Source organism: Anabas testudineus, chromosome 11, assembly GCF_900324465.2.
Source record: "Anabas testudineus chromosome 11, fAnaTes1.2, whole genome shotgun sequence".
In the NCBI taxonomy this organism is placed as follows: Eukaryota; Metazoa; Chordata; class Actinopteri; order Anabantiformes; family Anabantidae; genus Anabas; species Anabas testudineus.
In genome coordinates this window covers 1608566-1623885 of record NC_046620.1, presented here as the reverse complement: position 1 = coordinate 1623885, position 15320 = coordinate 1608566, and the positions used below count along the sequence as shown (strand labels likewise).

The 15320-nt window shown below is 40.0% G+C and overlaps 3 protein-coding genes across 3 annotated transcripts; all 3 read left to right on the top strand.

The window, feature by feature from the left end:
• Positions 1–1160: 1160 nt before the first annotated feature.
• LOC113155241 (CD209 antigen-like protein D) lies at positions 1161–4157 on the top strand. Its single transcript, XM_026349858.1, has 8 exons — positions 1161–1211; positions 1660–1758; positions 1894–1980; positions 2102–2233; positions 2454–2525; positions 2720–2862; positions 3144–3268; positions 3697–4157. Exons 2-8 carry the CDS (start codon positions 1680–1682, stop codon positions 3836–3838), a joined length of 780 nt encoding a protein of 259 aa, XP_026205643.1. The 5' UTR covers positions 1161–1211; positions 1660–1679; the 3' UTR covers positions 3839–4157.
• An 897-nt stretch (positions 4158–5054) lies between these two features.
• On the top strand, positions 5055–7051 carry LOC113153585 (CD209 antigen-like protein A). Its single transcript, XM_026347274.1, has 6 exons — positions 5055–5196; positions 5639–5747; positions 5873–5916; positions 6068–6210; positions 6510–6622; positions 6693–7051. The coding sequence occupies exons 1-6, from the start codon at positions 5055–5057 to the stop codon at positions 6817–6819; spliced, it is 678 nt and encodes a 225-aa protein (XP_026203059.1). The 3' UTR covers positions 6820–7051.
• Positions 7052–7698: 647 nt separating this feature from the next.
• Positions 7699–14450, top strand: LOC113155220 (zinc finger protein 13-like). Its single transcript, XM_026349822.1, has 2 exons — positions 7699–8194; positions 12827–14450. The coding sequence occupies exons 1-2, from the start codon at positions 8029–8031 to the stop codon at positions 13738–13740; spliced, it is 1080 nt and encodes a 359-aa protein (XP_026205607.1). The 5' UTR covers positions 7699–8028; the 3' UTR covers positions 13741–14450.
• The last annotated feature ends 870 nt before the right edge of the window (positions 14451–15320 follow it).

Below are 15320 nucleotides of genomic sequence, written 5' to 3'. Positions count from 1 at the left end.
TATTGTAATAAGACAATTAGCCCAGATGTTTTAGGATAAATAAGAGTTTTTAAACCATATTAAGTTTAAACCATATTATAAATAATACCATCTTATACAAACATAGCAGTGACTTATTGACTTGTTTAAATCTGAGGAAAGCAGCATGAAGTGGAGACGGACGCTCTGTCCACAGTTCATTTACATCTGAAGAGTTGATTTTTACCCTGCCTGCCTGTTAAACGTCTATTCAGCCACAATTCCAGCATTTGAAACTTCACAAACACACTATCATGGGTTTGTTAGTGAAAAATAATACGTTGCATCATTATGTTACATGAACATGTTTAAAGTTAAATTTTAATATTTACAATGACTAGAAGTTAATCAGGTCTCAGTTCTACTCACCATGCATTCAGGAGCCAACACCCACCACTTCCTCTTTTTATAATCTCTGTGACATCATCAATGATGTCATGGGGGAGACCATGTCATGGGGGGAACTGGATTAAACATATTTTAATGTAGGTTTGTTTAAGTAGTGTGGTTCTGTAATGTGAATAAAATCTAATAAGGTAGAAGTTTACCAAACCTGTTTCCTGTTGTCATGTGACACAGGTCAGCTACAGTAACAAGCATCAATACAGAGTTAGTGAGAATGTTTTAAGAAAAGCAACAATGGGTTTGCTGAAAGTTTACATGTATTAAATCACATGCAAACTTGATAAAACCTGCACAAAACAGCAGGAGCTGATCCAAGAGTGCACGCTGAGGAAAACTGTGCACGTTGTGGATGTTGAACCTTTGAATGCAGCATTTTACCTGGTGAACAAAATACAGGGAGGTTAAATGTAAATAGACACACAGAGACCAGAGGATCCATAGTGAAACGATTCAGTGTCAAACAGCCTGAAACCACTGATCAGGAGTCTTTACAGCTCAGAATGAGGAACCTGCAGTTTACTGTTCTACCACATGAAGGCGCTATCACGTTCAAATTCATCTTCTTCTGTGTTACGCTCTGAACTGAAAACACAAAAAGGCTGAAAACTACTTTCACTGATGAGCTGAATTAAAATAATTAAAATACAAAAATGACAAGGTCAAAGTTCACAGTCCTCAGACAATAAATGGTCAATAACTTCAACAGTTCTGAAAATAAGAAAATGACCTCTCGTGGTTCTTGACTAGGTACTTGTCTCTGAAGAGATCTGAGAGACCCATTCTTCAAGGTAAGTTGTTCCAGTTCATCTAAAAAAGACTGTGTTGAAGAAGTTTAACATGAATAAGTCTACAGTTCACTCTTCACGTTTTCACTTCTCTTTCCTGTTCTCTGTCTGTTTTTATAGTAACTGGTGCTGACTGTCATGAAACACTAACAACAAACACTGAAATGTGTTTTATGACTTCATTCTTCATTCTTTCAGTTTATTTAGAAGGTTTTCAAACTCCAACATGTGGATTAAAACAGTTCTTCAATTCAATTTGCAACAGAAAAATTGAGATTTTCCTCAAACAGAATCGTTATATCATGAATATGTTTAAAGTATCTGTGGTTGTGGTCGATCCTGCTGCTACTTCCTTATAGCTGCTGAAAGTGACCTGAACTCAAAGAGACAAGAACAGAAAGCAGAAACAAAAGAAGTTCACTGAGCTTTAACCAGTTTAACATGTCGACAGAGATTCAAGCTGCAACTGATATGAGAATAAAATCTATCAGAAGAATCAGAGAGGACAGAAGGGAGAGAGAGAGCGTGGAGATGTTAGAGGACAGAGAGGGTGAGTAGAAAAGAAAATGGAACAAGGTAAAAAGCCACAGTCTGAGTTTTTACAGTGGAGCTCTGATGTTGTGCATGAATTAGATGAAGCATTAAAATACTGAAAACATTTGCTCTGTGAATTTTGTCTCTGTAGAATCAAACGGTGAGAAGAAGCTTGGAGTTGTCACTGTGTCTCTGGTTTTACTGTATCTGCTGATTCTGGCTGCGATCGCCGTACGATGTGAGGAGTTTAATCCACAGTGGAGTTTGTTTAATGTGTGATGTGATTGTGGCTAAAACTTGATGTTCAGATGGTCACTCACCTTCCCTATTTAAACAAACTGGTTTTCTCTTCTGACCAGATGTTTCTTTCACTTTGGAAAAAGAGCAGCTCACCATGATGAATAAAGAGCTGAGGAGCAAAAACAACAAGCTCAGAAATCTGTACAATCAGTCACAGAATGACGTGAAGCTGCTCCAGAGTCGACTCGCTGGTAAGAAATGTTCGCTTTCAGCTCGAGACTATCTCTCACTCAGAGAAACCGGGTCATTTCAGGCACGGTAATCTTTGGAACTGGTGTTTACAGGCTTGAGGTATGTGTGGCACAGTGCAGACGTGTGATAGTGGACATACACTAATAATAGAAAATAATACATATTCAACTTAAAACATTTTATACCTTTCATTGTTTTATTTACTGTTTTTCCCTCAAGAAACAGCCGTCAACTACAGTAAGATACATGATGAAGTAAAGAAGCTGAAAGTCAAGCATGAAGAAGACCAAGGTTTAAATCTATCAGTGTTTTTATTTACATCATGTACAGTAACTGATTTGAGCCTTTACTTTATTTACATGAATACAATTAAAGATCCAGTATTAACAGATCATTATTATAACAGATCAAACAGCCTCATGTCTCAATAATTCTGAGACAACTACTGTTTAAATCCTTATTTCAAACACTTGTTTTACATTTAGGGAACTTTTGTCCTGAAGGATGGACGAGATTCAGATGCAGCTGTTACTTTAAATCCACTGAGAATAAAACCTGGTCTGAGAGCAGGACAGACTGTGAGAACAGAGAATCAGATCTGGTGATGATCAACAGCAAAGAGGAACAGGTGAGTGTGTTTGTTCATGTGTGTGTGATCTCTGATGAACTACCAGTGATCTGTTCCTGGTGTTTCTGACCTGCTGCCAGTCTGTGACCTGCTTCCTGTCTTCACCCTGATGGATTCATTTTCCTGCTCAAACACTTTTCAGGCTGGGAAAATAAAAATATAACAGATAACATCTTTTTAATATAACAGCTTTTCTAAAATTTGTTAAATTCCAAATGTCTGAAAAACTGATTTTTCCTTTTAAGCTACATTCTCATCAGTTGTCTCTTGTCAAATGTCAGGACTTTGTTTCTCAGATGAGTATGAATAGAGAGTCTTGGATCGGTCTAACGGTCACAACGCATGGTTCCAATATAAGATACTCGTGGAGCTGGGCCTGGGTGGACGGATCCCCGCTGACAGAAACGTGAGAGTTTTTTGTTTTGTGCCGTCACAGTCATTGTTTGAAGGTCTCTCTTCCTCTGCAGTCTGTGATTAGTTGAAGCTCCGTTGTTACTTTGATTTTACATTTTTAAGTTTTGAGTTTTTATATTTCTAATTTGTTAAAAAGTTATTTTAGTGTCTGTGATGATTGTCGATAAACAGCCTCATAGAAAGTACAGCTCACAGAGCTGAGTGGATACCATCTATAAATCCTGTGTACAGTTTTCATAATCTAACTGTGGCCAAACAATAATAATAATAATAATAATAATAATAATAAGAAGAAGAAGAAGAAGAAGAAGAAGAATACTTCTCTAAATGTTTTACTTGAGATGCTGCAAACTTCAGGTTCAAGTCTATTCTTTGAAATTCCTCTTTCAGACCAGTTTAAAACTTCTTTTTGCTCCACAGGTTCTGGGCTGCAGGACAGAGGGAAGCTCCTCTGAACTCATTCAGTCGAGTGGCCCTCGGTCAGAGCGGAAAATGGAAAACACAAGTTTACTATAGTGGAAACTTCTGGATCTGTGAGAAAAAGGTCACCTGCTCTTGTTGATGTGAGAACAAACAGCAAAGCAAGAAAATACATGGTACAGTAAAATCAGCAGTAACGTTTGCTCTTTTGATCGATTGCCAATTCCTGAAGATGATGTTTAAAGATCTGCTCATTCTTTGTGTATTGTTACTAATTGAATTTTGATTTGATTCAGCATTTTCATTGATTTTTGATAAGATTCTTTCTTTGATTGACTGAATGTTACTTGGTTGATTATAACATCGATTTTGATGAACTGCTCTAATAGTTGGTAGTTTGATCATTTCAGCTGGTTTGTTATATGTACAGTATGTTGAGAATGCAGTGATTGTTGTGTTGACATCAGAAATACATCATTCCACTCTGTTGTCGCTGTTTTGTCTGATTCATTTGACCCATCACAAAGACATTGTATTTCCCTTATTGCACCAAAAATAACAAAGGGCCTCATTGATCACGTTTTTCACGACGATCAATGCATGTGGACTTCCCATGTGGGATCTGTGGTATATGTAGTCCTCTGATCTTTTCCTTAAATACAGGGATTAGTACCACAAGTAAACTGTTCTTTATTAAAAATATGATGTATCTGGATCATAATTATTGATGCCTTCATGCAGCTGGTAGCGATGTAGCTTCATTCATTCCACTTGACTTTCATGCAGAGTAACAGCTCAGAATAGGACACAAGAGCATATACAGCAAATATGATGGGTTTATTATAGAGAATTAAAAAATTAAAGAGCTAGAACTTTCCTAATAAAAACACAAGTTTACAGGGTCTCAGTGACGATTGAGCATCAACAACTCATATACCTTTTCAGCAATAACATGAATAGGCGCAGAGTGTCTCCATCACATTTAAGTGTGAAGTGTGAAGTGATGCTTCCTTTGTGTATTCATAGCCTGTGGTCAAGCAGCATATGAGAAAGGTGCTCACATGTATGTGTGCAGTGCTGCTGCTCACCAACAACTTTTATCTCTGAACAATGACTGCTAAAAAAAAACGTGAAAAATATTTTAGCATGAGTTCATTACACAGTTCATCGAATACATTTTATACATTTCATACATAAAATACATAAAATGAAGGCTTCTATTTATGATGGAAACAAAGTAGTAGCTGTGTGTGTGGTTGTGGTTTGTCCTGCTGCTACTTCCTGCTCTGTGCTGAAAGTCGTCTGACTCAGAGAGAAACACACAGAAGAGTTTATTTGTAGTTTGTTTGAGCTTCAACATGTCGACAGAAATTCAAGCTGCTCATCAACATCAAGCAGATCCGAAAATAAAATATACCAGAAGAGCTCCAGAGAGCAGAAGAGAGAAGATCGAGCTGATGAACATAGAGAGGCCCACGGCCTCCAGAGCACGAACAGCTGGTAAATAAGAAATAAGAAATAAGAAATAAGAACGTGACGGAAAAGCTGATGTTCAATGTTGTCAAATTTTTACATTTATTTGAAACTAACTTTTTTTATTCAGTGATGTTCTGTGTTTAATGAAAACATTTACTCTGTATATCTGGCTGTAGGACTTCACAGTGAGAATAAGCTTCCAGCTGTAAGAAGAAGAGCGTTCAGAGTTGTCACTGTGTCTCTGGTTTTACTGTATCTGCTGATTCTGGTTGCGATTGTCGTACGATGTGAGGAGTTTTAATTTAAACTGTTGAAATATTCAAGATGAAACCTGCTTTAAACCGTTCGTTGGTGTTTTTACTTTACTTGCCAGCTAGTGTCGATATTCAACCACTCAACCGTCTTAAAATATCAGATCTGATTTAATAATTAATGCTGTTTCCTGTTTTGTTTTGTGTCTGACCAGATGTTTTAGTCACTTTGCAAAACGATCAGCTCAGTGTGATGAATAACGAGCTGCAGAGCAGATACAACAAGCTGAGAAACATGTACAACCAGTCAAAACTTCACATGAAGCAGCTAGAGGAGAAAATAACAGGTGAGAAATGTGTTCAGACATCTTCAAACCATAATATTCAGTATTGAAACTGCACATGTTCAGTTTCATCTGTTGTTGTCCAGACATGTCAGTCAATTACAGCCACGTACAGGATGAAGTAAAGCAGCTCAAAGGCAGCATCGAAGGTGAGAAAGGTTAAAAAAATAAAAACTTAAATGTGTTTAAAATGACAGTGAGACTATTTACTGGGCAGAGTAAACATCTGACCACGGACGATAATAAAATTGCTACTGAACGACATTAAATCTATGTTTCAAACACTTGTTTTACATTTAGGGAAGTTTTGTCCTGAAGGATGGACGAGGTTTGGATGCAGTTGTTACTTTAAATCCACTGAGAAGAAAACCTGGTCTGAGAGCAGGACAGACTGTGAGAACAGAGGATCAGATCTGGTGACGATCAACAGCAAAGAGGAACAGGTGAGTGTGTTTGTTCATGTGTGTGTGATCTCTGATAAACTACCAGTGATCTGTTAGGTGAGTGTGTTTGTTCATGTGTGTGTGATCTCTGATCAACTACCAGTGATCTGTTAGGTGAGAGTGTTTGTTCATGTGTGTGTGATCTCTGATCAACTACCAGTGATCTGTTAGGTGAGTGTGTTTGTTCATGTGTGTGTGATCTCTGATAAACTACCAGTGATCTGTTAGGTGAGTGTGTTTGTTTGGCTCCAGACCTGCTACTAAAGAAATATTGATGATCGTCTCTTTTCAACCACTAGAACTTTATTACTGAGCTGAAAGTGAACGGAGAGTCCTGGATTGGTCTAAGGACCAGACGGACAGAGCGAGGCTGGAAATGGGAATGGGTGGACGGATCCCCGCTGTCCAAACAGTGAGTTTTTGGTTTTTTGGAGTCTTGTGTGTGACAGAGTCAAGAGTTTAATATTCTGTTGGTTCCATAGGTTCTGGGCAGCAGGACAGGGACATCCCACAGACTGGTTCTATGCATCATGCTGCAGTCAACAAGGGAAATGGACACAAATCAAACATTACTATAATCATCATGCGAGCTGGATCTGTGAGAAGTAGATATGAAGTGATGAAACTGTAGTATCAACAGTCTCAGGATCCTCTTGTTCTGTAATCTGTGGTTGTGGTTTGTTCTTGATGCTCTTTGAAAGCTGACTGAGTGAGTGAAGACTGGTCACAAAGACGTTCAGTCAGCTTGAATTTCTCTTCACATTTTGCTGCTGTGAGTTTTCAGTAAGGTTCAACTCTAGTTTGATGTTCTTACATGATGTGGACGACACCTGTTCAGCAGGTTCACAGATGTTTTCCTGTGACCTGAACGACTCAGGATGGAGAATAAATAATAATCTCCAGGTTCTTCTAGACGTAGTAATTCACAGTAATATTCTGGAAACTGCAGCTAGTTTCAATTCCTTTCTTCTTTAAAGAGATGAAAAGCGTAAAAAGAGATGAGCGGAGACACAAATACATTTAATCTGATTAATAATTAAAAACATTTGTTTGTTTTTAGAGGTTTTCACTACTAATCACTTCCAGGAATTATTTTCAAAATTAAAGCTTTTTTTTATGAATGTCTGTTCTGTTCCTGACAAACAACTTCAACAACTATCAGCTGCCCCTGATTTAATGCTATATTATTATTATTATTATTATTATTAGTATTATTATTATTATTAGTAGTAGTATTACTACTAGTTCTGCTAGAGTTATTAATAGAAGACCAGTCTTCTCAAATCCTGTTTGGCTTTGGGCATAATGGAGCTGACAAGTAGACCACAGGGGCCCAACAGGCAGTTTATGTGTTAGTTTTGGGAGCTTAGTTCCGCCATATGTAATAAAAAGAAATAATTAAAAGGTCAAATTAAATTACAAATACGATAAAATTACGAGACAGCGTTGAGGTCCGACGCACTGACGTTTTATTTTGAAGGTTACCCGGAAGCACCTTTCCTGTCTCAAACAGAACAACATGGCGTCTAGTTGAAGAAGCTCGGGCTCATGAGCGATATCCCTGCTTTTAAACACTTTACCGGAGGACTTGAGTAAACAATGACCACCTAATATCCTATTAGAACAGATGGAGTTCGTGCTGTTTAATATTTTTGAATGTTTCACGTCTGAATCACCTCCCGACAGTTAGCAAGCCGAAGTTAGCTCGGCTTGCTAACTGAAGCTTCATCGTTACTTAGCAACACATCAGTTAGCTCGGCTAACTGAGACGAACTGAGCTGGAACCCGGTTGTTCTGCAGTGAAACTAATCGTTGAACATGTCGAAAGTCCAAATGTTGAAAACCTTTGTCAACCAGCGACTCACTGCAGCCGCTGAGGAGATTTTCGGGTTGTTTGAACGAACGCTAGCGGAGTATGAAGAAGAGCTCGACCGGCAGCGCAGACTGCTGCAGGAGGCCGGGAGGACGGAGACGACAGGAGCAGGTGACTGTTTATAAGGTGTTAATGACAGCTGTAGAGATGTTAGGACAGGAGCAGGTGACTGTTTATAAGGTGTTACAGACAGCTGTAGAGATGTTAGGACAGGAGCAGGTGACTGTTTATAAGGTGTTAATGACAGCTGTAGAGATGTTAGGACAGGAGCAGGTGACTGTTTATAAGGTGTTAATGACAGCTGTAGAGATGTTAGGACAGGAGCAGGTGACTGTTTATAAGGTGTTAATGACAGCTGTAGAGATGTTAGGACACGAGCAGGTGACTGTTTATAAGGTGTTAATGACAGCTGTAGAGATGTTAGGACAGGAGCAGGTGACTGTTTATAAGGTGTTAATGACAGCTGTAGAGATGTTAGGACACGAGCAGGTGACTGTTTATAAGGTGTTACTGACAGCTGTAGAGATGTTAGGACAGGAGCAGGTGACTGTTTATAAGGTGTTACTGACAGCTGTAGAGATGTTAGGACAGGAGCAGGTGACTGTTTATAAGGTGTTAATGACAGCTGTAGAGATGTTAGGACAGGAGCAGGTGACTGTTTATAAGGTGTTAATGACAGCTGTAGAGATGTTAGGACACGAGCAGGTGACTGTTTATAAGGTGTTAATGACAGCTGTAGAGATGTTAGGACACGAGCAGGTGACTGTTTATAAGGTGTTAATGCAGCTGTAGAGATGTTAGGACAGGAGCAGGTGACTGTTTATAAGGTGTTAATGACAGCTGTAGAGATGTTAGGACAGGAGCAGGTGACTGTTTATAAGGTGTTAATGACAGCTGTAGAGATGTTAGGACAGGAGCAGGTGACTGTTTATAAGGTGTTAATGACAGCTGTAGAGATGTTAGGACAGGAGCAGGTGACTGTTTATAAGGTGTTAATGACAGCTGTAGAGATGTTAGGACAGGAGCAGGTGACTGTTTATAAGGTGTTAATGACAGCTGTAGAGATGTTAGGACACGAGCAGGTGACTGTTTATAAGGTGTTAATGACAGCTGTAGAGATGTTAGGACAGGAGCAGGTGACTGTTTATAAGGTGTTACTGACAGCTGTAGAGATGTTAGGACAGGAGCAGGTGACTGTTTATAAGGTGTTAATGACAGCTGTAGAGATGTTAGGACAGGAGCAGGTGACTGTTTATAAGGTGTTAATGACAGCTGTAGAGATGTTAGGACAGGCGCAGGTGACTGTTTATAAGGTGTTAATGACAGCTGTAGAGATGTTAGGACAGGAGCAGGTGACTGTTTATAAGGTGTTAATGACAGCTGTAGAGATGTTAGGACAGGAGCAGGTGACTGTTTATAAGGTGTTAATGACAGCTGTAGAGATGTTAGGACACGAGCAGGTGACTGTTTATAAGGTGTTAATGACAGCTGTAGAGATGTTAGGACAGGAGCAGGTGACTGTTTATAAGGTGTTAATGACAGCTGTAGAGATGTTAGGACAGGAGCAGGTGACTGTTTATAAGGTGTTAATGACAGCTGTAGAGATGTTAGGACAGGAGCAGGTGACTGTTTATAAGGTGTTAATGACAGCTGTAGAGATGTTAGGACAGGAGCAGGTGACTGTTTATAAGGTGTTAATGACAGCTGTAGAGATGTTAGGACAGGAGCAGGTGACTGTTTATAAGGTGTTACTGACAGCTGTAGAGATGTTAGGACAGGAGCAGGTGACTGTTTATAAGGTGTTAATGACAGCTGTAGAGATGTTAGGACACGAGCAGGTGACTGTTTATAAGGTGTTAATGACAGCTGTAGAGATGTTAGGACAGGAGCAGGTGACTGTTTATAAGGTGTTAATGACAGCTGTAGAGATGTTAGGACACGAGCAGGTGACTGTTTATAAGGTGTTAATGACAGCTGTAGAGATGTTAGGACAGGAGCAGGTGACTGTTTATAAGGTGTTAATGACAGCTGTAGAGATGTTAGGACAGGAGCAGGTGACTGTTTATAAGGTGTTACTGACAGCTGTAGAGATGTTAGGACAGGAGCAGGTGACTGTTTATAAGGTGTTAATGACAGCTGTAGAGATGTTAGGACAGGAGCAGGTGACTGTTTATAAGGTGTTAATGACAGCTGTAGAGATGTGAGGACAGGAGCAGGTGACTGTTTATAAGGTGTTACTGACAGCTGTAGAGATGTTAGGACAGGAGCAGGTGACTGTTTATAAGGTGTTAATGACAGCTGTAGAGATGTTAGGACAGGAGCAGGTGACTGTTTATAAGGTGTTACTGACAGCTGTAGAGATGTTAGGACACGAGCAGGTGACTGTTTATAAGGTGTTAATGCAGCTGTAGAGATGTTAGGACAGGAGCAGGTGACTGTTTATAAGGTGTTAATGACAGCTGTAGAGATGTTAGGACAGGAGCAGGTGACTGTTTATAAGGTGTTAATGCAGCTGTAGAGATGTTAGGACAGGAGCAGGTGACTGTTTATAAGGTGTTAATGACAGCTGTAGAGATGTTAGGACACGAGCAGGTGACTGTTTATAAGGTGTTACTGACAGCTGTAGAGATGTTAGGACAGGAGCAGGTGACTGTTTATAAGGTGTTACTGACAGCTGTAGAGATGTTAGGACAGGAGCAGGTGACTGTTTATAAGGTGTTAATGACAGCTGTAGAGATGTTAGGACAGGAGCAGGTGACTGTTTATAAGGTGTTAATGACAGCTGTAGAGATGTTAGGACAGGAGCAGGTGACTGTTTATAAGGTGTTAATGACAGCTGTAGAGATGTTAGGACAGGAGCAGGTGACTGTTTATAAGGTGTTAATGACAGCTGTAGAGATGTTAGGACAGGAGCAGGTGACTGTTTATAAGGTGTTACTGACAGCTGTAGAGATGTTAGGACAGGAGCAGGTGACTGTTTATAAGGTGTTAATGACAGCTGTAGAGATGTTAGGACAGGAGCAGGTGACTGGTTATAAGGTGTTAATGACAGCTGTAGAGATGTTAGGACAGGAGCAGGTGACTGTTTATAAGGTGTTAATGACAGCTGTAGAGATGTTAGGACAGGAGCAGGTGACTGTTTATAAGGTGTTAATGACAGCTGTAGAGATGTTAGGACAGGAGCAGGTGACTGTTTATAAGGTGTTAATGACAGCTGTAGAGATGTTAGGACAGGAGCAGGTGACTATTTATAAGGTGTTACTGACAGCTGTAGAGATGTTAGGACACGAGCAGGTGACTGTTTATAAGGTGTTAATGACAGCTGTAGAGATGTTAGGACAGGAGCAGGTGACTGTTTATAAGGTGTTAATGCAGCTGTAGAGATGTTAGGACAGGAGCAGGTGACTGTTTATAAGGTGTTAATGACAGCTGTAGAGATGTTAGGACACGAGCAGGTGACTGTTTATAAGGTGTTACTGACAGCTGTAGAGATGTTAGGACAGGAGCAGGTGACTGTTTATAAGGTGTTAATGACAGCTGTAGAGATGTTAGGACACGAGCAGGTGACTGTTTATAAGGTGTTAATGACAGCTGTAGAGATGTTAGGACAGGAGCAGGTGGCTGTTTATAAGGTGTTAATGACAGCTGTAGAGATGTTAGGACAGGAGCAGGTGACTGTTTATAAGGTGTTAATGACAGCTGTAGAGATGTTAGGACAGGAGCAGGTGGCTGTTTATAAGGTGTTAATGACAGCTGTAGAGATGTTAGGACAGGAGCAGGTGACTGTTTATAAGGTGTTAATGACAGCTGTAGAGATGTTAGGACAGGAGCAGGTGACTGTTTATAAGGTGTTACTGACAGCTGTAGAGATGTTAGGACACGAGCAGGTGACTGTTTATAAGGTGTTAATGACAGCTGTAGAGATGTTAGGACAGGAGCAGGTGACTGTTTATAAGGTGTTAATGACAGCTGTAGAGATGTTAGGACAGGAGCAGGTGACTGTTTATAAGGTGTTAATGACAGCTGTAGAGATGTTAGGACAGGAGCAGGTGACTGTTTATAAGGTGTTAATGACAGCTGTAGAGATGTTAGGACACGAGCAGGTGACTGTTTATAAGGTGTTAATGACAGCTGTAGAGATGTTAGGACACGAGCAGGTGACTGTTTATAAGGTGTTAATGACAGCTGTAGAGATGTTAGGACACGAGCAGGTGACTGTTTATAAGGTGTTACTGACAGCTGTAGAGATGTTAGGACACGAGCAGGTGACTGTTTATAAGGTGTTAATGACAGCTGTAGAGATGTTAGGACACGAGCAGGTGACTGTTTATAAGGTGTTAATGACAGCTGTAGAGATGTTAGGACACGAGTTGTAATGTGCATTAGGTTAGGAACATTGTTTTCTACGTTAAGTATCCACATATTCACAGACGAGATGAGCTCAGTCATCAGCAAATGAAACTCCAGACTTGATCCATCTGTATCTAGGACAGAGAGAGAACATCATCATATCATCACCAGGTCATCTGGATCTTACACCTGGAGGAGTTTTACAGCATTATTCTGTTTTCATCTTGTCATTTTTAGTCTTTCTCCTTATGACACTACAGTTAATTTTGATTTACAGTCCAAAAAATAGATTAAGACACTTAAACTGCCATTAAATAATGAAATACTAGGAAATAATAACTCTGAGCTTAATAAAGGTATTTTAATAAAACAATTTGTTATTTTATTTTTCAGTGGTTCCTGTAAATGTCAAGACGCTAACGGTGATTAAAGAGCAACTAAAGGAAGAGCAGCAGTGGAGCCCTGGTGTAGACCAGGAGGAACCAAAGCCCCCACAGATTAAAGAGGAACAGGAGGAACTCTGGACCAGTCAGGACGGACAGCAGCTGAAAAAAGCTGATGTCAAGTGTGTGTTTACTTCTGTCCCTGTGAAGAGTGAAGGAGGTGATGATGATGATGAAGAGAAACCTCTGTCTTCACAGCTTCATCGAAGCCAAACTGTGGGGAGTATTTCCACATATTGTTTCAAATCTGAAGCCAACAAAGACGACCACAGAGGACCAGCTAGGAACTTTGATCCCGGGAAACATTTACAGCCAGCTACTAATAAGACGACTTCATGTTCCTCTGAGACTGAAGACAGTGACGATGGCAGCAGGGAACGTCAGTCAGTTTTTAGTGGAAGTGATCTGGGATTTAACGCAGCTAAAACAGTTTTTAGCTGCTCTGAGTGTGGTAAAAGATTTGGCAGCAGCGGCCACCTGCAGATTCACGTGAAATGTCACACGGGAGAGAAAACATCTGCGTGTCCGTTCTGTGGTAAAAAATTCAGCAAGAACTCTAATTTGACCACACACTTAAGAGTCCACACAGGAGAGAAGCCGTTCACCTGCTCAGTTTGTAACACGAGCTTTAGCCTGCGGTGCACTTTGGTCAATCACATGAGAGTCCACACCGGAGAGAAACCGTTCAGCTGCTCGGTTTGTAGTAAACGATTTTCAAAAAAGGCTAATTTGACCACACACATGGCCCTGCACACGGAGGAGAAGCCGTTTCACTGCAGCATGTGTGACAGGAGGTTCACGTGGCATTCGCAGATCAAAAACCACAAGTGTATTGTGGACTGCAGAAGTAGAATGACATCATGACAGCAGCTCATTCAGGAGGAAAGTCGAACTCTCCACTGAAGGATTTCTTTCATGAACCTTAACCTGTGATTTAGACTGTGGGGACTGAGTGTGAGCACTGCTTACCTGTGGTCTTCACATCAGGGAAATTAGTGAACTATTTTTCCTGGTTTCTGCAAATATGTGACCTGAAATATCTATAAATAAATATCTATCTACATAATATATAAATAATATATTTCTAAAGTCGTTATTGAAGTCACCAAACAAACAGAGTGAGTGTGGAAAAAGTAAGTGAGACTGTGTTTTAGGAACTGGTTGAACAGAGAAATAACCTCACACAAGTTGTTCCTGTAGCCGTGGATTAGACCTGAACAACATCCAGGTCCTCCTGGATGTTGTTCAGGTCTTCGGACTTTGGACCGATCTTCTTTCGATGACAAAAGTGTCAACTTTGTGTCTTCAAATCTCCAAATTCAGTAGCTGAGGTACTTGAATGTTAATGTTCAGCCTGTTGACATCATCCTGTTGTGAACCTTGATCAATCTTATAGTAGGTTTGGTGGTTATGTCCTCATTATACAAGTTTTAGAACAGACTTAGAACATACCGAGTGCATATGACCCTGATGAGGGTCACTGTGTTTATCGAGTCATATCTGTATCTCTGGTGTGAGAAGACAATGTTCAGAATCAGCTCAGACATAATAAAATTCATGCACTTGCCAAATGATCTGTTTGTATTGATTTGTTCAGGTTCTGTTTTTAGAAACCTAAAGAGTTTTTTCTTGTAGTTTATCTTTGTGATGCTTCTCTCCAGCCAGCAACAATTTTTATTTCATTTAAAAAAAGTTAGTTTGAACTAGTCTAAGAGACGGTCTGTTAAAGTCCAGCCTGTTGTTCTAAACTCCAACGAGCAGCACAGGTACATGACAGGAAACGCGTCAATAACAAAGTGCACTGGATGTAAAACTGCAGCTGGAGCCTTGAGTCACTGTAAAACGACACAACACTGAGTCTTATTACTTTAGAAGCGTGTTTGTTCAAGTAGGAACTGAACAAACGAGTCTTGTAAGCAGAAATAACTTTTCACTTTCCTCTTTTTATGTGGTCAGTGTTTCATTGATTAATGTGAGTGCTTTGTTCCATTTAGATCAGCAAAAGGAAGAACACTTACAGCTGCACCTGATTTTATCTTTGATTGGATGGAAACTAAATATCCATCAATCCTAACTAAATATTTAATAATCAGCTTTTTATTGGCTGAGGGGTTTTAATAATCATGATATTCAAATGTACGTTAATGGATAGTTAACAGAGTATAATTACTCTATATTACTCACTAAACTGAGCTATAGAAATAGTTTGTTGTTAGTATTAACACCTGACCCAGGTGTCCGGCAGGTGGAGCAGTAGCAGGTGAATCAGCCCCGCTGATGTCCACTGGGTGGCAGCAGAGACTCTGAGATGTGTGATGGACAGAGTTCAATAGAAACTCACCATGAACCAGTGGGATGGATCAAAAACAAACATCTCATCACACCAATGACGCATACGCGTGTGTGTGCGTGTGTGTGGGTGTGTGTGAGTGTGTGCTGCAGTA

Bases quoted from the DNA above. Each gene is read 5' to 3' on its own strand.
- LOC113155220 (XM_026349822.1), top strand. From the start codon at position 8,029: ATGTCGAAAGTCCAAATGTTGAAAACCTTTGTCAACCAGCGACTCACT. The intron at 8,195-12,826 runs GTGACTGTTTAT...TTTATTTTTCAG, and splicing joins GACGGAGACGACAGGAGCAG to TGGTTCCTGTAAATGTCAAG.
- LOC113155241 (XM_026349858.1), top strand. From the start codon at position 1,680: ATGAGAATAAAATCTATCAGAAGAATCAGAGAGGACAGAAGGGAGAGA. The intron at 1,981-2,101 runs GTGAGGAGTTTA...TCTTCTGACCAG, and splicing joins GGCTGCGATCGCCGTACGAT to ATGTTTCTTTCACTTTGGAA. The intron at 2,863-3,143 runs GTGAGTGTGTTT...GTCAAATGTCAG, and splicing joins TCAACAGCAAAGAGGAACAG to GACTTTGTTTCTCAGATGAG.
- LOC113153585 (XM_026347274.1), top strand. From the start codon at position 5,055: ATGTCGACAGAAATTCAAGCTGCTCATCAACATCAAGCAGATCCGAAA. The intron at 5,197-5,638 runs GTAAATAAGAAA...GTGTCTGACCAG, and splicing joins CTCCAGAGCACGAACAGCTG to ATGTTTTAGTCACTTTGCAA. The intron at 5,917-6,067 runs GTGAGAAAGGTT...TTTTACATTTAG, and splicing joins GCTCAAAGGCAGCATCGAAG to GGAAGTTTTGTCCTGAAGGA.